Source organism: Hibiscus syriacus, unplaced genomic scaffold, assembly GCF_006381635.1.
Source record: "Hibiscus syriacus cultivar Baekdansim isolate YM2019G1 unplaced genomic scaffold, ASM638163v2 tig00110458_pilon, whole genome shotgun sequence".
Taxonomy (NCBI): domain Eukaryota; kingdom Viridiplantae; phylum Streptophyta; class Magnoliopsida; order Malvales; family Malvaceae; genus Hibiscus; species Hibiscus syriacus.
Window position 1 is genome coordinate 3,861,760 of NW_024062745.1, and position 20,978 is coordinate 3,882,737.

General features: G+C 37.0%; 3 protein-coding genes across 3 annotated transcripts; 1 reads left to right on the top strand and 2 right to left on the bottom strand.

Annotated features, from left to right (window-relative positions):
• Positions 1–3,728: 3,728 nt before the first annotated feature.
• On the bottom strand, positions 3,729–4,103 carry LOC120126434 (MYB-like transcription factor ETC1). Its single transcript, XM_039144637.1, has 3 exons — positions 4,052–4,103; positions 3,883–3,970; positions 3,729–3,816 (listed from the first exon to the last, which is right to left on the bottom strand). The coding sequence occupies exons 1-3, from the start codon at positions 4,101–4,103 to the stop codon at positions 3,729–3,731; spliced, it is 228 nt and encodes a 75-aa protein (XP_039000568.1).
• A 1,332-nt stretch (positions 4,104–5,435) lies between these two features.
• On the top strand, positions 5,436–16,283 carry LOC120126605 (2S sulfur-rich seed storage protein 2-like). Its single transcript, XM_039144761.1, has 3 exons — positions 5,436–5,508; positions 5,711–6,113; positions 16,250–16,283. The coding sequence occupies exons 1-3, from the start codon at positions 5,436–5,438 to the stop codon at positions 16,281–16,283; spliced, it is 510 nt and encodes a 169-aa protein (XP_039000692.1).
• Positions 16,284–18,512: 2,229 nt separating this feature from the next.
• On the bottom strand, positions 18,513–20,978 carry LOC120126581 (polyubiquitin-like). Its single transcript, XM_039144742.1, has 2 exons — positions 20,870–20,978; positions 18,513–20,237 (listed from the first exon to the last, which is right to left on the bottom strand). Exon 2 carries the CDS (start codon positions 20,235–20,237, stop codon positions 18,636–18,638), a length of 1,602 nt encoding a protein of 533 aa, XP_039000673.1. The 5' UTR covers positions 20,870–20,978; the 3' UTR covers positions 18,513–18,635.

The window sequence follows — 20,978 nt, forward strand, 5'->3', positions numbered from 1 at the left end:
TACAAAACAACTCCAAGCCATATCCGAGCATCACAAACAAATTACTCAGAAACAACACCCTTTCGAACAACACAACAGTCCAGGAACATGTAATGAACAGAGTAGCAAAAAACACCTCCAAAAAGCACCTCCGAAGCTAATTTCACGGCTGTTAGCAAAGCAAAATCGACACTGTAAACCTTCTCTGCCCCTAAAAAAAACCACACAAAACTCCATTTTCTAACGAAAAGAGCTTCCCCGTACCCTTCCTTCTCTGCTCTTGCTTTGCCAGCGACAACGAATTTCATCATGGCTATCAACGGGCCATATCTTACACTAGTAGACATTGTGCAACCCCAAAACCTTAATGATTACTCGAGCACCCGCTGCGATCCTCCCTATTTCTGTCTGCATTGAAATCACCCCCAGCAAACCATATAATCCACCCGTCTCCTTTACTTGACTCTGATGCATACCATAATCCTAATTGATCCCCAACATTACATGGAGCCTACACACTCACGATTGCAACTTCTACATCTTCTTGCTCCATCTCTTTGATAAAGCAAAGAAATTTGCAACATAATCGAGCTTGACACCATAAATATGTTTTTGTCCCATAATGAAAACAGTCCCCCTAAACTTCCGTGAGCCTCTGCTTTCTTAACAAAAACATCGATCTTCCATATTCTGCCAATATCTTCTCTCGACCAAGACGATTCTTTTGGTTTTATAGAACCATCTCAACTTTCTGCACTAACAATAAACTCCTAAACGCGTTAATCTTCACACCCACCCCAACCTCCTCGCGATCCAGGTAAGGAATCCCAAGCTCTCTACACTCACCCGAAAATCCCCCTCCCCTGCACTCTTTAAACTGCTTTCAATAAAGCCAGATCCCTCACCGCCTCACTTTCTTCCCCTACTATTTCTATACCCAAACTCATCCCTAAATTCAAAGCTTTCCTCGCCTCTCTCGTTAGCAACTTCCATCGATTCATCATATCCGAATCGGATAATGATCGTCCTGATAGACCTGGAGATGCACTTCTTCTTAGGACTTCCTTTCCCTTTTTGTAGCATGATCTCACTTCTTCTCGATTGTGCTCAACACCTTGTCTTGAAATCTTAAGACTTTTCGGGAAGAAAACTTCAACGTGCCACGTCAGTTTTTCTAACGACAATGACCACAACGGAAGAAAATAAAAGTTTAATGATTTTAATGCAATTTATAAAATTTCAGTTACCAAATTGAAACAATCTAAAAACTCAATGATTATAAAGAAGATGAGAAATATTAAAGCAGATGAGAAACTTTTTCATAAACATTTAACTGAAGTGCCCACGATCATGAGCTTTTATTATAAGAAAAGCTAGTCACCCCATAGTGTGGGAGACAAATTGACATTTATTCTTCAGCATTTCAGCTACGGCGATGGTCGATTAGACCCTGTCGCGAGATGGAAAATCACACCTCCTAGGCTGCATATCACATTTAGACATGATTTTCTCAGCAGCCTCAAACAGCTCTTGCATCTCTTCTCTTCCCATCTGTCCTTTCATCTGTTGCATGGCCGCATGTTTTAGGCCGGGGCATCGGCATTGGTTATCCAGCTTCTCTAGCTGCCAGCACCACGAGTCGAGGTGCCTGCTGCATTGTCTATTGCACCTGCTGCTGCTGCTGCTACAACTGCACTTGAGATGGTCTTGCTCCCTTATCTGCTCTTGGCAGCTGCTCTGTGATCGCCTTGACGGCCTCCATGTGTCCTCCTCGTCAACCGCCACGGTTGTGATCGAAACATGGGCCACGAAAAAACCGAGGGCGAAGGTGGCTAAGTAGACTGCGAGCTTTGCCATTGTTGTTTGTTGAATTACAGGTAAGTGGGATATATATTTGGTTATAGGTTTTGATGGTGAGAAACAGGGTGCGGAGTGATGGCTATTTACGCGGGAGCTTGAACCTTTGCTTAGAACGGTGGAAGTAACACGTTGTTTAATCTTTGCACGCAAAAATGGACATATTTTGTTCGTCTTGTTATGCGAATGCCTTTCTGGAATCTGCAGAAATTTGTAATCACAAATTTTAAGTTGATTTTAATGCGTTTCTCAACCATGTTCATTGTGATTTTACGTTAACCTTCTTAGTATTCTATCTTTTTTATATGATAATATACTTTAGGATTATAGCTAACCCTCCCTTTGCAATCATCTTTTTGAGACAAAATGAATTTGTTAAGATATTAGTTTTTGGGCTGTGGAGGTATAAATTTCCTTGACATATAAGCGACTCTCGAATTCGACTTTGATTCAGGTATAAAATGTAAACATGATTTATTGATATCCGATCATATCTAACTTAAAATGACTTATGGTGATTTCATCTTTTGATGAGCAAACCTAAAAATGATCTCAACAAAAACTAAATACTAAAACTTTTTAATACATCATTTTCAACCTCATATCAATTTGAAATCAAACTATGTTAATGTTCTGGTCAAATGAAATCTCTTTACGATTGAGATTGGCTAATGATCACTATGTTCATCAAAAAATTTATACGTGTGATGATTGTCAATTTGGAACCTTAGAATTTTTTTGGGAAGATGACTTATCATGCCACGTCATTCTTTATTAACGATGACTAACAACAATGACCATAATAAAAGCAAATTAAAAGTTTAATGATTGTAATGCAATTTTAAAAAAATTAGTGACTAAAGAAAATCTCCTAAAAGTGCAAAGATCATAAGGTGTAATTTACCCTAAAGTTTATAGCGACGCTTTTGGGCATGACGATCATCGATCCTAAAGTTTTGTTTTATGATTTGACATTGAATGTCAGGGTATGAGCATTTCCTAGAGCTGTAATTTACGATTTGACATTGAATATCAGATGTGAGTATTCAATGTCAAATAATTTAGAATTATCTTTGATTATATATTATCTTGTTTTTTTTTTGGATAAGTAAATATTTATTCATTCAAAAAGGAGCAGTAAGCTGCTACAAAGAACAATATAACACTAAGACAAATCCGAATCTAGAAATAGCCTCCTATTTACATCATCAATCAAGTTCATACTGTATCTATACAATTTAATTCTTATAGATTATCTAATTTTATGTACAATTGCATCAACCGAACGATTCACACCTCTGAATAGCCTATGATTACGTTCCTCCCAAAGAAAATAGACAAAACCAATCCAAGCAAGCTTTAGGATACGAACAAGAAGGGATTTCCCCCTCAAATTCAAGGCCAGCCAGTGCAAAGTATCATCCCAACAGATAATCGACAGGTCATGAAGACCACAAGTCTGCAAGACTACATCCCAAACCTCTCGGGCGAAAGAACATTCCAAAAACAAGTGATTCCGAGATTCCAACTCAACTCCACACAGACCACAGATTATAAGATTATAATATGTTGCATATTTGAATCACAATTTATTTCTAATAATCATATAAAGAAAGTCCAAAATATTAGTATTTTGCTATTCATTCATTGATGCTAATCCCATAAACTAGCTGTAACCGAAATGAAAGATTGAAGATATCATTTCCTTCAATCACATTAGAATGTTGAATGCATGGGATCCATGCACGAAACGCAGTGAAAAGGATTAAGTTTTAAGCATGATTAAGAATACAAAACAATACTCCTAAATTACAACAAACACACTAATTAATTCAGTAATCAAACTCCACAGACTAAAGAAAACAAATTTGAGCAAAATCCCAGAATGTTCTTCACTGGCTCGTCGAGTATCTTGTGTTCCAATACTTCTCAATTTCCTCAGCTCTTCTTCCTGGAATTCTCCCAGCAATCAAACTCCACCTGATACATACAAATGTTAAAGATAAACTCTCATGCGTTATGAAAATATTTACAAGATTAATTTACCTTTCTCCAACCAAAGTGAACATCCTGATTATCAGCGTTTCCTCATCATCTGAGAACTCCAGTTCAGAATCTTGTTTACTGTGCTCTTCTGGTGGGGAAAAAAGTAACGAAGAAGAAGAAGAAAATCCCAACAGTAATGAAATATAAAAACACGGCTTAGGGTTCTTACCTATGGTGTCCATGGATGCATTTTCACTAGAAGAATGTTCTGATTCAGCCATTAATAATTCCAGTCGAAGAAGTTGTAGCAGAAGAGAAACTATGAGTTTGGGCATGTTGAGGCAGGCATTTAAATACTGTTTACAGTGACTAAAGAGAGAGAAAAACATTCTCCTGCATGTTAGTTGGGGAAAAAGAATGTTAGTTGGGCAAATAGAGTATATATGGAGTTTGGTGATGGTATATGTTAGGTGGAAATGAAGAGTTAAATTACTGATAAAGATTTTTTGGACCAACACATGAACTTTAAGCGAAAAGGTTGTCCATCTCCAGTTGGAAAGATATATAAAAATTTTCATCTGCAATCTTCTGCAGATGATGCTCTTGGTTCAACTGATATTACTGCTCGGACTTGAATTTTATTAGTCATCGAATATTCAATCAAATGAATCAATCTTGTACTTTATTTTCAGAGAAGATCCAGTTGATTAAACTTTTGATTTGTGTCTTATTTGAATTCACATTCCATTAGCACCCATTAAGCTTGAAAGTACCTGAAATCAACACCCAACGCATGAAATTCTAAAGATAAACAATGATTGTTGGGGGTACCAGAAATGCAGTGTTGTACTAATAAAACTATGCATCAGGAGTCGGGGCCGAGGACCCACCATAATAAACATGCTTGCATTGCAGGAAAAAAAGAGTTGTTTTTCTTTTTTGGGTTCAGAAAAAAAGGTGAGTGGCTCACATGACATCAATGTGTACATGATAGCCATATGCTACTTGTATTTATTTATTTTTGTTAGAACCCAACAAAAAACAAATGATTAAGGTCATTAAATTTGTAGACAGTTTGCACTAGTAAAATTGAAAGACTTCCATTTTAGTCACCACTATTAAAGAATACTTTCATTTAGGCCACTATGCCGTTATTCATTAAATCACTAATTGCATCTGAGTCAGCTCAGTTATGTCACTTTTGTGATCTTGTATAAAACGGAAGCGTTCACGAGGAAGAAGACGATGGAACGAGAAAGATACAGAGCTAACATGGGTAGAAAGGGTTCGAGACTTCTAGCCCACTCAATCATCTTAAGGGGTATTTATAGTGGTTTTTAGTGTGTGTCGGTTATAGGGTCATCATAACTATTTATAGATCGACAGACTAGGTAAATCTAATACTTGGATTTCTGTTTGGATTTTATTCTAGAGCGTCACATAAGTTTGCCAGGAAAGTGTTATTAGATATGGCACGTGTGATCACCGTCTTACTATAAAAATGAGATAAATGGTTTTTGTTGAAGAGAAAAATTAAACTCGAGACATTTGCTGAGGGGTCGAACGTATGACCACAAAATCACTTTAGGAGAAAATATAAATTAAAACCTTACATGCTTACAGATCCCAACAAGGCAGTTTACATACACGAGAGAGGAAGGAATAGAGCCAGAACTGCAGATCACAGTAAGGCATTTTGCATAACAAGAACAAAATATGTCCATTTTTGCATGCAAAGATTAAACAACGTGTTACTTCCCCATTCCACGTATTTTCCATGCAAAGGTTCAAGCTCCCCAATAAATAGCCTTCACTCCCCACCCTGCTTCTCACCATCAAAACCCTATAACCAAATATATATCCCACTTACACCAGTAATTCAACAAAGGCAAAGCCAGCAGTCTACTTGTCCCCTTCGCCCTCGTTTTGTTCGTGGCTCATGCTTCGATCACAACCGTGACGGTCGACGAGGAGGACACATGGAGGCCGTCTAGGCGATCACAGAGCAGCTGCCAAGAGCAGATAAGGGAGCAAGACCATCTCAAGGACACCCAGAAATACATGGAGGAAGAGTGCGGTTGTAGCAGCAGCAGCAGGGGCAATAGACAATGCAGCAGGCACCTCGACTCCTGTTGCTGGCAGCTAGGGAAGCTGGATAACCAATGCCGATACCCCGGCCTAAAACATGCGGCCATGCAACAGATGAAAGGACAGATGGGAAGAGAAGAGATGCAAGAGCTGTATGAGGCTGCTGAGAAAATCATGTCTAAATGTGATATGCAGCCTAGGAGGTGTGATTTTTGTCGCAACCGTCTTTCAGTTGGGCCCCGAAATTGGGTTTCGACTTGAAAAATGTGGATTGGGAGTCACCACCGATCATTTATTTAAAAATAAATGGGTTGATCAGATACCCTATTTCTTACATGATCTCCGTCTTACCAGAAATATATCGGGCTCGGGAGTCGGTTACGGTCAAGGAAGGATTAGCACCCTTGAACCGCCCTTTCGGTACTACGTAATTTCCAGTTGTCTTAATTAAGAAAAATAATAAGTTAAATTAAAAGGTAAAGTTTCGATCCTAATTACTTACCCTTGATTGATTTGAAAATATCCTTTAAAAAAATCGAGAAATATGTTAGATAAACAATGTAAAGAAAACAAATAAGATACAAGGGAAAAATAAAATAAATAAGTAAGATAAGAAAAAAAATAGTAAATAATAATTATATATAGTAATATTTGAAAAAAAGGAAAAAATATAAATATATATATATATATATATATATCAAAGTATTAATAAAATAAATAAGCTATATATATACACCAAATACTTAAAAATAAAAAAGCTACCCTCCCAATTCACCGAAAGTGGGGGCTTTAGTAAGAAATAAGACAAAAAATAGGCCCTCTAGGTTAGTAGTATATAATATAATGTTTAATAATAATAATGATAAAGACGCAAGGTTTTTTTTAAAAAAAAAATAATATAATAATAATGAATAAAAAAACGAAAATAATAAAAAATAATATAAATATATAAAGTTATAAGATATATTACATAAATAAAGAAATAATCAAATAAAATAATTAAGAATATATATATTTAATAATAGGTATATAAATAAACTATTAAAAGTATAAAAAATATATACGACTAGATAAAGATAATTACAATATATATATAGTAATATTAGACTTATAAGTAAAATATTAAAGAAATATATATATAATAATAAAATATAGTAAAAAAATAAATGAAAATAATTTAATATATATATATATATACATATAATAATAATAACATGAATAATAAAAATAAATGAATAAAATATCCATATAATATATAAAGAGATTAATATAGATTTTTAAAAAGCTCTTCCCCTCCTTTAACCGAAAATCAAACCGGTTTTTAAAAATAAGCCTCGGGGTAGATCTAGGTTCGAAACTTCGAAACCCCACCTATTTTGGTCATCGGCGCAACCCACGTTTTGGGTTATTCGAACCAAATCTCAAGAAAAATAACGTGCACATGCAAAAGAAAGAAAAAAGAAAATGCTACCTTTTATTTCCTTTTCAAATCCTTTACAATAGTTTTGCCTTTGTATCTTCCCGTGCTTTCCTCTATGTTTTGTGTGTAAATCGTGTGTTACAATGGTGAGTTACAATGGCTATTTATAGTGCTTGTGGATCCTATCTTTAGGAATTTAAATCTTACTAGAACTCTATCCTATTTTTAGGAGTTTGAATCCTAGCAAAATTTTATCCTATTTTTAGGAGTTTAAATCCTAGTAGGACGAAAATGTGTGTTGACAGCTGCCCCTCTTTGCCCATAGTCGTGTAACCGGGATAGGGCAAAGATTAAAAGACACACTTTTCGTTCAGTGGAGTTGAAAATTAACTCTGATGTTTCAATAACTCCCTGTCGAATTGAGTTACGGATGACTCCTCCATCGTGAAGTCGAGTTCATCTTGAAATGATATGAAATTGAAGCCGTAGTTCGGAATTTGAATCAGCACGTGGCTTCCCGTTACCCTTCGGTCTTCTTCTCGGTTTAAAGACCTTGGATCGGAATCGAACTCAGAAATCTTCATTGACAGATAGCTTTTTCTTGACTTAAGCTATGTTGTTTGAAAATGGTTGCTTGTCACTAAGGCACGGCTAACCCAGGTCATCTTCTCGACTTGAAAACCTCGACTGCAACTGGAAAGTAGTGCGATTGATGTGTCATCGAGCTGAATGGAGTCGATCTCGACAATTTTGATGGCAGATAATCCTTCTTTGAGTTGGATATCCTTCGTCGTGAAGTTGAAATCCAAGTAAGTAGCATTGTTCCGAGTCCAATATCCTCCGTCGTGAAGTTGAAATTGGCTCTGGAATCGGGAAATTGTTTGTTGACAACCAGTCGTCCCTTCGTTGTGAATTTGAACTTGTGTTGTCTCGAGTCCAATATCCTTCGCTGTGAAGTTAAAATTGACTCTGAATGAAATTTTGTTGACAAGCAGCGGTCCCTTCGTCGTGAAGTTGAACTCCAATGTGAGGCGTTGTTCCGAGGCCAATATCCTTCGCCGTGAAGTTGAAATTGACTCTGGAACTGGGAAATTGTTTGTCGACAGTCAGCCACCCCTTCGCTGTGAAGTTGAGCTTGTGCTGTCTTGGGTCCAATATCCTTCGCCGTGGAGTTGAGATTGGCTCCGAAATTGTTTTTTGACAGTCAGCTGCCCCTTCGCTGTGAAGTTGAGCTTGTGTTGTCTCGAGTGTCACGATATCCTCCGTCGTGGAGTTGAAATCGCGGATGTTTGGCTTCGAGCTAGACATCCTTCGTCGTGAAGTTGAAATCTATTCTCAAGCAAATTGTGTCGTTTCAAGAGAAACTGTCTCAAGGGAGACAAAATTTGTTTGAAGGAAAACATATTCAAAGATTTCGTTATATTGTTTTCAAAGTTTATGTTTGGAGAGAAACTGTCTCAAGGGAGACAAAATTCGTTTCAAGGGAAACTATCTCAAGCGAGATAAAATTCATTTCAAGGGAAATGTTTTCAATGTTTATGTTTCAAGAGAAACTGTCTCAAGGGAGACAAAATTTTCTGTTTCGAGGGAAACTATCTCAAGAGAGAGAAAAAATTATTTCGAGGGAAATGTTTTCAATGTTTATGTTTCAAGAGAAACTGTCTCAAGGGAGACAAAATTTTCTGTTTCGAGGGAAACTATCTCAGGAGAGAAAAAATTAATTTCAAGGGAAATGTTTTCAAGAGAAACTGTCTCAAGGGAGACAAAATTTTCTGTTTCGAGGGAAACTATCTTAAGCAAGATAAAATCTTCTTAAAAAAACAGCCTTGAGTGAAATGAAATGCCTTCTTTCGAGTGAAAATGGTCTCAAGCGAGACAAATCTTGCTTTAAGAAAAACAGTCTTGAGTGAAATAAATCTTCTTTCGAGAAAAACAGTCTCAAGTGAGACAAAGTATGTTTTAAGAAAAACAAATTTGAGTGAGATAATCATCTGCATTAAATGAGAATGTCTTAAGTGAGACAAAGTTTATATTGGAAATGTTGAATCTGGAGATGAATGTCGATCTTTTAATTTGTCGAGTTGGCTTTTAATCTCATCTTCTCCTGAAAGATCTGTAAAATGTATATGGATGTAATTATCCTGATGATGTATGCTTGATGTATGCCCAAATGAAATTTATTTGCTGTTGAATTTGCCCTCAATGGAGGAAAAATCAAGGTTTTTATTGCTCATGATGATGAATTCAAATATGCAAATTTCATGCGTCATGTATGTATGTGTTGATGTATATGTCGAGATGTGAGGGGAATGGTTGCGTGTGCAGTCTTCATTCTATCTCTGACTCAGTTTGTCTTCATTTCCACCAGGGTGTACTCTTGCAGTCCTCAAGAGAATTTTTCCTTCCCCTATCAAATTTTGCCCAAAAAATGGCTTCCTTTGCTTCAGCTTCGACCTTGAGCTTCGGAGCGATATTTGTTGAATTCCAAGATATTCTTCCAGAGAACTTATCTTGTTTGAAAATGTTTTTCTTCTTCTTATTTTCAAAATTTTGAAAATTATCGAAAGGAATTTTTGAAAATGTTACTTCTTTCTAGGTTTCACAATTGAAGCAAATCATAAAACATGAGTTCATTGAATATCAAAATAATCAAATGCTCTTTTAATCTTTGGTAGCTGCAAATCTTTGACAAATATCAAGATCGAAAAATTGGTTTAGAGGTGGGTTGGTTTCATCGATTTGGTTATCGTGAAGATCATGGCATGCCCCTCTTTCTTGATTTGGTATTTTGATCGGAGGCGAACAAAATGACACAACTAGCATAATCAATGGCTAGACCTTTCAGAACACTTTTATTTCAGTTCTCTGAAATCTTCCATTTGTTCAAGTTTTGTAAGCTCTTCTAACAAAGTAGTGCAGAAATATCGGTTTAAAAATGAAATCCTTGAGTGCTCGTGTGAAATTGACTATAACAGGTGTTTCTTAACTCCCTTAGTCCATCATTTAATTTGTCGTTATCTGGCTAGCCGAATCCATAAAGCCGGAGCGTTCAACCAATTGCTTTAGAGGGACAGCTTAATATTATAATATTTTTATCAGGTTTAACTGAAGGGTTCATCTCATCACAAAGTCTTCAGCCTGACAAAAGTAGTGGAGCAAACACCGAATTGCCAAGTGTCCTAGCAATGTAATGGTTTGAATGCAATCTATTCATAAAGCCAGGGCTTTTGAGTTTCCTCTATAACCAATTGCCTTAGTGGAATAGCTTAATATTATAATCACCTTTAATAGGCTTAACTGAAGGGTTCATCTCATCACAAAGTCTTCAACCTGACAAAAGTAGTGGAGCAAACATTGAATCGCCAAGTGTTCGAGCAATGTCATGGTTTGAATACGATCTATTCATAAAGCCAGGGCTTTTGAGTTTCCTCTATAACCAATTGCCTTAGTGGAATAGCTCATCTTTACAGATTTAATTTCTTAAGATTGTCAAGAAGAACCTGTTATAGTCTAGGTGTTTGTTGAAGGTCAAAAATTTCATCTTTAGAGCTCAATTTCCAAGCAACTAACTTAAACTAGATTTGCTTACTCGGCTATTCCATCTGTGAAGATCATTATCATCACTGAACGTCATAAACAAAGGTATAAACCGATTAGTTTTGCAATCTCATGTGCTAGTTGCCCCATTCTATTCGCTCTTAATACATGTATGAATGCCAAACCTTGGATGGACTCTTTATGAGAAGAGAAAACTTGGCTCGGTAAGAGAAAAATATGCAGTCTGACGTATCTTTTAAATTAGGACCAAGAGGTCTATGTTTTGCAGGGTTCAATCTTGTCATTTGTCAAAGATTTACAACCTCAATTATTAAACAATTTTTAATTAAGGTGATATTCAAGGAATTCAAGATTAAAATTTGCTCATTTCCTATTAAAATGTTTAAACGTCAAGTGACTTAAAAATGTTCACGCATAAGAAGTACGAAAGAAAAACAAGTTCAAACAAGATGCTATACTTGATAATGCAACAAAATTCCTAATGGATGCCCCATATGACTCTCGATCAGAATGCCCCATTACATATTGAAAGTGAATGCCCCTGAATCGATCAGATCTTGGACCTTACGTTTCAATGCCCCACAATTCTCAATGGTGTGCCCTGAGCTCCCAATATGATAGCTGCATACGGCGTTAGTCCTCTCTGAATTTGTTTAGAAGTACTAGACGGTACAACTGCAACAGTTTTTGGACTTGAGACCGTAACACCTTTGTTGGCGTTGTAGGTACTGACATTGTTGATATCTCCCTCAATTTTTCCTTTTTTATAGCTAGCTCGATCATCTCACCAGCCATAACTAGATCTAAGAAAATTCCCGATGTAATTGCCACCAGGTGCCCGAAGTAAGGTGCCTTCAGGGTCTGTAAAAACAGCTTTTTAGTTTCATTTTCATCCAAGGGTGGATGAACTTGGACAGACAAATCCCTCCAACGCTGTGCGTATTGTCGGAAACTTTCATTGTGCTTTTTCTCCAGGCTTTGTAGCATAACTCGGTCTGGTCTCATATCGTTGATATACTTGTATTGTTCCAAGAAAGACTTGGCTAAGTCTTTCCATGTCTTGATATGAGTTCGGCTGAGCTGGTTGTACCACCGGATAGCTGAACCGGACATGTTCTCCTGGAAGCAGTGGATCAGGAGTTGGTCATTCCCTACATATCCTGTCATCTTCTGACAGAACATAGTGATATGGGCTGAAGGCCAGCTGTTCCCGTCGAACTTCTCAAACTCAGGAACTTTAAACTTTGGTGGAAGCACCAAATCTGGAACCAGGCTTAGCTCCATTGCATCCACTCCATAATAATCATGGTTCCCTTGGACTATCTTCATTTGATCTTCTAACATCTTGATCTTCTTTTCCTTATCCTCCTCGTCAAAATCCGGGACATGATAGTCTTCCGGATGAGTGTTGGTAGCGGAAGCTTGTATATTTGCACCAGATATAGCTTTCCCCTTGATAGCATATGAGTCCTCTTGTAATCCGGGTAAGATTTCAGGTGAGACAACCCCTTGTGGGGTAGGTGGTATAGTTACCCCTTCCAGTGAACCTGCCCTAAGCGCACTGGTCTGTTGTAGGCCAACTAACTTGGCAACGATCTGATCAACCAAAGATTCTTGGTTCTTCATGATTGTATTCAGAGTACTCAGACTAATCTGGTTTATCTTATCTTCAAGTTTTTTCTGCAATTTTGCCATGTTCTCCTCGATTTGAGTCATTCTGGCCTCCATTTGTTTTTTTCTATTTCAAGCGGGTGTTATGCGGATGAGGTGTGTCCAACGCTTGAGGCGGTGTATCCAGTATTTATTCCTTCATTGAGACATTCTTCCGTTAGTTGATGTGAATGCAAAGAAAATAACGAAATGCAGAATATGTCTAAATGCATGATACATGAAATATTCGAGGCATTGATCCAAAAAATGTGCTTGTTATTATGAATAATCCTCATTGAGGACAAAAGTGTTTTATCTATTAAGAGACAAAAATATTCTGACAGCTTTTGACATGTTGACTAGTCTTCTGTATTCGTATGTCACTGGTTGAATAACATGTCGAACCACTCCGGCTTCTCTAGATGGGTCGTGCCAATGTTGAGTTACTTTTTGCACTGGCCCAAGAAGTCTTGAATGACTGCATCTCTAGCATCTATCTTTTGTTGAGCCTGTCCCCAATGAATGCGTCATTGGAGCCCTCGATTGATAGGAAATATGTAAAGTCATTAGTTTATTCCTTGAATTCGTCAGCAATGATCTCCAATTCCAGCTATCGTTTTGTAATTGTTATCTCTGAAGGGACTCCTAAGATTAGTAACCTTCATCTTGCCCCTGCAACCTCTGACAGTCAGTTTTTCCAAGATAGTCTTTCATTGTGCTTGATGCAGACCCGATTCATTCTGAGTCCTTTATAACGCAGCAAAGTGATATATTCCTCAATTGTGGGCACCACACCTTCAGGATTGAATATGACACATAGTCGCCTTGTAGACTGTCCTCTGCATTTTTATCTCTTGTATTACAACCCCTTTATCCATTAATTCAGATTATTTATGTTTAACAAACACATTTTTGGTGTATCAACACCTCTTTTAAATAATGCAGGTGATGAAAACAAAATAAAAGAGAACAAAAACGAAAAGAGTTAGTGAGGTAAATCAAAATAATAATAAAAATGAAAAATCATACCCCACATGATATCTGCCCCTCATGCTTATTATTCCTACCCGGACATGATCTCTATCCCGTAAGTTGGTTTTGAACAAGTCCTAACCGCATAAATTTCTAGTTCACATGCTTTGAACAGAAAGTAAAGCAGGAAATAATTCCGGCATCCTAGGGTTTGAAATGAGGTCTTGGGGTGGGCCCTAACTCCTTGTAGTCTCCTGGTTTAGGTTCTAAAAAAAAGGTACCCAAGTTCTTCTTGCTGGTGCCCCCTTGGGCTTACCAGACCCTTAGTCCTAAACCCATCACAGGCTTGTGTGGACTAAGTTAAACTCGAGAGGACACATTCCCTTATGCCCATACGGAGAATAAATTCACACGAAGGCATAAGGTATATGAATCTCGAAGGTTACTTGCTAGGCCCATACGATGAATAAATTCACACGAAGGCGTCGCTTTTACCCCCACTTAAAACGGGTTCGGAGCTTGGGTATATAGCCTTTAGATGAAAAAAAGAAAACTTTGAAGGCTGAAATCATGAAAAAACGATTAGTCCAACTATTTACTCGAAAATAATCAAAAGTAAGTAAAAAGGATCGAAATATTACCTTAAAATTTAAACTTATCCTTTTCGTTAAAAAGATAATTGGAAATTACCTTAGCCTGACTCACTTACCGTCCCCAGCGGAGTCGCCAAGCTGTCGCAACCGTCTTTCAGTTGGGCCCCGGAATTGGGCTTCGACTTGAAAAATGTGGATTGGGAGTCGCCATCGATCATTTATTTAAAAATAAATGGGTTGATCGGATACCCTATTTCTTACATGATCTGCGTCTTACCAGAAATATGTCGGGCTCGGGAGTCGGTTACGGTCAAAGAAGGATTAGCACCCTTGAACCGCCCTTTCGGTACTACGTAATTTCCAGTTGTCTTAATTAAGAAAAATAACAAGTTAAATTAAAAGGTAAAGTTTCGATCCTAATTACTTACCCTTGATTGATTTGAAAATATCCTTTAAAAAAATCGAGAGATGTGTTAGATAAATAAGGTAAAGAAAACAAATAAGATACAAGGGAAAAATAAAATAAATAAGATAAGAAAAAAATAGTAAAGTAATAATTATATATAGTAATATTTGAAAAAAGGAAAAAATATAAATATATATATATATATATATATCAAAGTATTAATAAAATAAATAAGCTATATATATACACCAAATACTTAAAAATAAAAAAGCTACCCTCCCAATTCACCGAAAGTGGGGGGCTTTAGTAAGAAATAAGACAAAAAATGGGCCATCTAGGTTAGTAGTATATAATATAATGTTTAATAATAATGATGATAAAGACACAAGGTTTTTTTTTTAAAAAAAAATAATAATATAATAATAATGAATAAAAAAACGAAAATAATAAAAAATAATATAAATATATAAAGTTATAAGATATATTACATAAATAAAGAAATAATCAAATAAAATAATTAAGAATATATATTTAATAATAGGTATATAAATAAACTATTAAAAGTATAAAAATATATACGACTAGATAAAGATAATTACAATATATATAGTAATATTAGACTTATAAGTAAAATATTAAAGAAATATATATATATAATAATAATAAAATATAGTAAAAAATAAATGAAAATAATTTAATACATATATATACATATAATAATAATAACATGAGTAATAAAAATAAATAAATAAAATATACATATAATAAATAATGGGACTAATATAGATTTTTAAAAAGCTCTTCCCCTCCTTTAACCGAAAATCAAACCGGTTTTTAAAAATAAGCCTCGGGGTAGATTTAGGTTCGAAACTTCGAAACCCCACCCATTTTGGTCATCGGCGCAACCCACGTTTTGGGTTATTCGAACCAAATCTCAAGAAAAATAACGTGCACATGCAAAAGAAAGAAAAAAGAAAATGCTACCTTTTATTTCCTTTTCGAATCCTTTACAATAGTTTTGCCTTTGTATCTTCTCGTGCTTTCCTCTATGTTTTGTGTGTAAATCGTGTGTTACAATAGTGAGTTACAATGGCTATTTATAGTGCTTGTGGATCCTATCTTTAGGAATTTAAATCTTAGTAGAACTCTATCCTATTTTTAGGAGTTTGAATCTTAGTAGGACGAAAATGTGTGTTGACAATTTTCCATCTCGCGACAGAGTCTAAACTCTAAACGACCATAGCCGCAGATAAAATGCTGAAAGAGTAAATGCTGAATGTCTCCCACACTATGGGGTGACTAGCTTTTCTTATAATAAAAGCTCATCATCGTGGGCACTTCTGTTAATTGTTTATGAAGAAGTTTCTCATCTGCTTTAATATTTGTCTTTGCAGTCTTAATTTTGGTTAAAGAACTATAACTTGCCTATGATTATATATTGAATTACTAACACAAATTGCAAGAACAAGAAGGCGAGTTTTAGAGCAATATCAAGCTTTATTTAATATAGTAAGTGGGATGTGATTATCCAACCACTTAGAACACCACAAACCACCACTGGCTCTGAACAAAAGTTCTTAAAAGAGACATCTAATAGAGGATTTTGCTACTTCAACGGCAGAATACAGAAGTTCAAACGCATATCATTTAGAGCTGAAGATAAATCTTTTACCATGACAAACAGAATAAATTGAAAGCTTTTACCTTAATGAATTTAGCTGAATTTTTTTCTGATATCAGTGGCATTGGTTTAGGCGAAACGCTTGACATGTAGCTGGAATAACTTCATTTATGCAGCCTGCTCAAGCTTCTTAGTTGCAGCTTCATTTTCTTCTAAACTAGTCTGGACGAGAAACCAAACGTCACTGATAATTGACAATTCTGAAACAGAGATAACCTAAAAAAAGTAGAAAACGTAACCATTTTTGGTAATACTGCATTTACATGTGCATCTTCTTTTGTTAATTGATATCTTCCTAGCAGACTATCTCAAAGCAACAAATTTGTCACCATTCCTTGATTTAGTGAAGAATAGATGCTAGAAAAGTTCAAACTTTTGAAGCTCTTTCTTTCTAAGATATTTAAACTATAGTTCTAACATTAAAGTCAATACTTTGGTCTAAACAACTGTTTTTCTTAGATTAAAATTCTGTCTGAATAACCAGCAGAATATGATAAATCGATATCTCAAAACGAAGATTCGTAGAAAAAAGAGAGACAATTTCAATAGATAGAAACTACCCACCACCACCACCCCATTTGAAGTTTCTGCAATTAGTATGACTTGCTTCAGATGGGTCAATGTCGATTAGTTCAGCCATCTGGTGAATGAGATGGGTCCATTGAGGTATTGTATATCTAATCTTTCTCTGTTACAAGGTGGCTGTAAGACTTCAAGTATCACATCTTCATTAAACGAGTGGCCGACGTGGAGAGTTGGCAGCGAGGTGACGACATTTGGGGGGGGGGGGGGAATCAGTATAGTGGAAATATAAATGAATTCAAAACCTTACATGCTTACAGATATCAACAAGGCAGTTTAAATACACGAGGAAGGGAGAGAGCAAGAACTACATATCCCAGCAGGGCATGTGCATAACCAGACGACCAAAATCCGTCCATTTCCGCATGCAAAAATTAAACACGTGTTACTCCCACCATTTCACGTATTCGCCATGCAAAGGTTCAAACTCTCCTATAAATTGTCATCATTCCTCACCCTATTTCTCACCATCAAAACCTATTACCATATATATCCCACTTATGACTTACCTGCAAATTAACAATGGCAAAGCTCGCAGTCTACTTAGCCGGTCCTTCACCCTCATTTTGCACGTCGCCCATGCTTCCATCATAGCTGTGACGCTTGACGAGGAGAACACATGGAGGCCGTCTAGGCGATCACAGAGCAGCTGTCAAGAGCAGTAAGGGAGCAAGACCATATCTAGGACTACCAAAAATACATAAAGGAACAGTGTGGTAGCAGCAGCAAGTACAATAGGCAATGCAGCAGGAACCTTGACTCCTGTTGCTGGCAGCTAGAGAAGCTGGATAATCAATGCAGATGCCCTGGTCTCAAACATGCGGCGATGCAACAGATGAAAGGACAGATGGGAAGAGAAGATATGCAAGACTTGTATTGAGGCTGCTGAGAAAATTATGTCTAAATACGATATGCAGCCTAGGAGAGGTGCTTTTCCTTCTCGAGACAGTCTAAAGGATCATAGTCGTTGCTAAAATGCTGAAGAATAAATGTAAAGCGTCTCCCAACTATGGGGTGACTAGCTTTCCTATAAAAAAAGCACATCATCGTTTGTACCTTTGTTAAGTGTTTATGAAAGAATTTCTTATCTGGTTAAGTATTTCTCTTTGCAATCTTAATTTTGTTTCAAGAACAGTAACTTGCCTCGGATTATAAATTGAACTCGAAACACAAATTACAAGAACATGAAGTAAATGTACTGCAGAAAGGGAATTTTAGAGCAATATCAAGCTTTATTTAATATATATAGTAACGGAGATGTGGTTATCTAACCACTTAGAACACCACAAACCAACAAAAGATAAGGTCTTAAAAGAGACATCTCATAGAGGGTTTTGCCACTTTAACTGCAGAACACATTAAAGTTCAAAGGCATATCATGTTATATCATAGACATCAAAGGCAGTTTAGTACTAGAACCGAAATCATTAACCCCCACTATGGGGTGACTAGATTTTCTTATAATAAAAGCTCATCGGGGGCACTTATGTTAATTGTTTATGAAAAAGTTTCTCTTCTGCTTTAATATTTCTCTTTGCAGTCTTAATTTTGGTTAAAGAGCAATAACTTGCCTATAATTATATATTGAATGACAAACACAAATTGCAAGAACATGAAATTACATGTAATGAATGAATGAATGAAGGGGAATTTTAGAGCAATATCAAAGCTTTATTTAATATAGTAACTGAAATGTGGTTACTTATATATAACCACTACGAACACCAACAAAAGAAAAGGTCTTAAAAGAGACGTCTCATAGAGCCTAGTTTGCCGCTTTAACGGCAGCACACATAAAAGTTCAAAGAAATAATACATTATATTATATTAGACATCAAAGGCAATTTAGTACTAGAACCCAAATCAGTAACCACCACGGAGGCGAAGGACAAGGTGCAGAGTGGACTCCTTCTGGATGTTATAATCAGCAAGAGTACGACCATCCTCCAGCTGCTTCCCTGCAAAGATCAACCTCTGCTGATCTGGGGGAATCCCCTCCTTGTCCTGGATCTTTGCTTTCACATTGTCAATGGTGTCCGAGCTCTCAACCTCCAGGGTGATAGTTTTTCCAGTCAGGGTCTTGACAAATATCTGCATTCCTCCTCTAAGGCGCAAGACCAAATGCAGGGTTGACTCCTTCTGAATGTTATAGTCTGCGAGAGTCCTCCCATCCTCGAGCTGCTTCCCGGCGAAGATCAACCTCTGCTGATCAGGTGCGATTCCCTCCTTATCCTGGATCTTAGCCTTAACGTTATCAATTGTGTCAGAACTCTCCACCTCCAATGTAATGGTCTTACCAGTCAAGGTTTTCACAAAAATCTGCATTCCACCACGCAGACGAAGGACCAAGTGGAGGGTCGACTCTTTCTGAATATTATAATCAGCAAGTGTCCTCCCATCCTCCAACTGCTTGCCAGCGAAGATCAGCCTCTGTTGATCTGGTGGAATCCCCTCCTTGTCCTGGATCTTAGCTTTCACATTGTCAATTGTATCAGAGCTCTCAACTTCCAAAGTAATAGTCTTTCCTGTAAGAGTCTTCACAAAAATTTGCATGCCACCTCGGAGACGCAACACCAAGTGGAGAGTAGACTCCTTCTGAATATTGTAATCTGCTAGGGTCCTGCCATCTTCAAGCTGTTTCCCAGCAAAAATTAACCTCTGCTGGTCCAGTGGTATGCCCTCCTTGTCCTGAATCTTAGCTTTCACATTATCAATAGTGTCGGAGCTCTCCACCTCAAGGGTGATTGTCTTGCCTGTAAGGGTTTTCACAAAGATCTGCATGCCACCCCTGAGCCGAAGGACAAGGTGCAACGTAGACTCTTTCTGAATGTTGTAATCAGCAAGTGTACGACCATCCTCAAGTTGTTTCCCAGCAAAGATAAGCCTCTGCTGGTCTGGTGGTATGCCCTCCTTGTCCTGGATCTTGGCCTTCACATTATCGATAGTGTCGGAGCTCTCCACCTCAAGGGTGATTGTCTTGCCCGTAAGGGTTTTCACAAAGATCTGCATACCACCCCTGAGCCGAAGGACAAGGTGGAGGGTAGACTCCTTTTGGATGTTGTAGTCAGCAAGGGTGCGGCCATCCTCAAGCTGTTTTCCAGCAAAAATAAGCCTCTGTTGGTCTGGAGGAATCCCTTCCTTGTCTTGGATCTTGGCCTTGACATTATCGATTGTGTCGGAGCTTTCCACCTCAAGGGTGATCGTCTTTCCAGTAAGTGTTTTTACAAAGATCTGCATACCACCCCTCAGCCGAAGGACAAGGTGAAGGGTAGACTCTTTCTGGATGTTGTAATCAGCAAGTGTACGGCCATCCTCAAGCTGTTTTCCAGCAAAGATAAGCCTCTGTTGGTCGGGAGGGATCCCTTCTTTATCCTGGATCTTGGCCTTGACATTATCAATTGTGTCTGAGCTTTCCACCTCCAAGGTGATGGTCTTCCCGGTAAGAGTTTTCACGAAGATCTGCATCTGTTATGCAGACAAGAGACTCATAATTACTTTATATTTTCCAACATCCTTTGTTAACAAAATTATATCCTTTACCACCCCCCAACCCAAAAAAAACGGATAGCCAAAAGCATAAGCAGAAGTTCCAAAGATTAAATTTGGCAGGTGCATATACGACATAAATTAATGAATAATTGGCAAATCAATCGAAGATCAAAATCAACAGTATTGTTTCATTCAATGTAAATCAAAGAACATGAACAATAACCATCAAATTAGTCGACCACCCCAACTAGATCCCACCGATCATATTAAGATCAACCAATCAATAACATAAGAAAACTTCCAATCTAAAGAAATATATCAAATTTAATCATAACTAGACCCTAAAGAAATATAAAAAATAAACGATGAAACCCTAATACAGTAAATGAAACAGCCAAAACAAAGTGAATTAATGATCTTGAACTCGAAGAAAAAAAGTACTACTTTTATACAAACAGATGCTAAAATTTTATCCCGGAATAGCTCGAATTGATCAAATAATCAAACCAAAACCCAAAATAAACAAACAAAATTCTAGCAAAATTCGATAACAATAAGAAATAAACAACCCAAGAGGGGGAAACAAATGAAAACGAGAAGAAAAATACCTTTCGATTGAGTTAAAGAGAATTGGAATCGAGAGCCTTGACGAAAAACTATTGGAAGAAGAGAGACGATGTTTGGGTTTTTGTTTTTGATGTGAGAATTGGAGGAAAA

Bases quoted from the DNA above. Each gene is read 5' to 3' on its own strand.
- LOC120126434 (XM_039144637.1), bottom strand. From the start codon at position 4,103: ATGGCTGAATCAGAACATTCTTCTAGTGAAAATGCATCCATGGACACC. The intron at 3,971-4,051 runs GTAAGAACCCTA...TTTCCCCACCAG, and splicing joins TGCATCCATGGACACCATAG to AAGAGCACAGTAAACAAGAT. The intron at 3,817-3,882 runs GTAAATTAATCT...TGTATGTATCAG, and splicing joins TTCACTTTGGTTGGAGAAAG to GTGGAGTTTGATTGCTGGGA.
- LOC120126605 (XM_039144761.1), top strand. From the start codon at position 5,436: ATGCTTACAGATCCCAACAAGGCAGTTTACATACACGAGAGAGGAAGG. The intron at 5,509-5,710 runs GTAAGGCATTTT...AATTCAACAAAG, and splicing joins AGCCAGAACTGCAGATCACA to GCAAAGCCAGCAGTCTACTT. The intron at 6,114-16,249 runs GTGTGATTTTTG...TTCTGATATCAG, and splicing joins TGTGATATGCAGCCTAGGAG to TGGCATTGGTTTAGGCGAAA.
- LOC120126581 (XM_039144742.1), bottom strand. From the start codon at position 20,237: ATGCAGATCTTCGTGAAAACTCTTACCGGGAAGACCATCACCTTGGAG.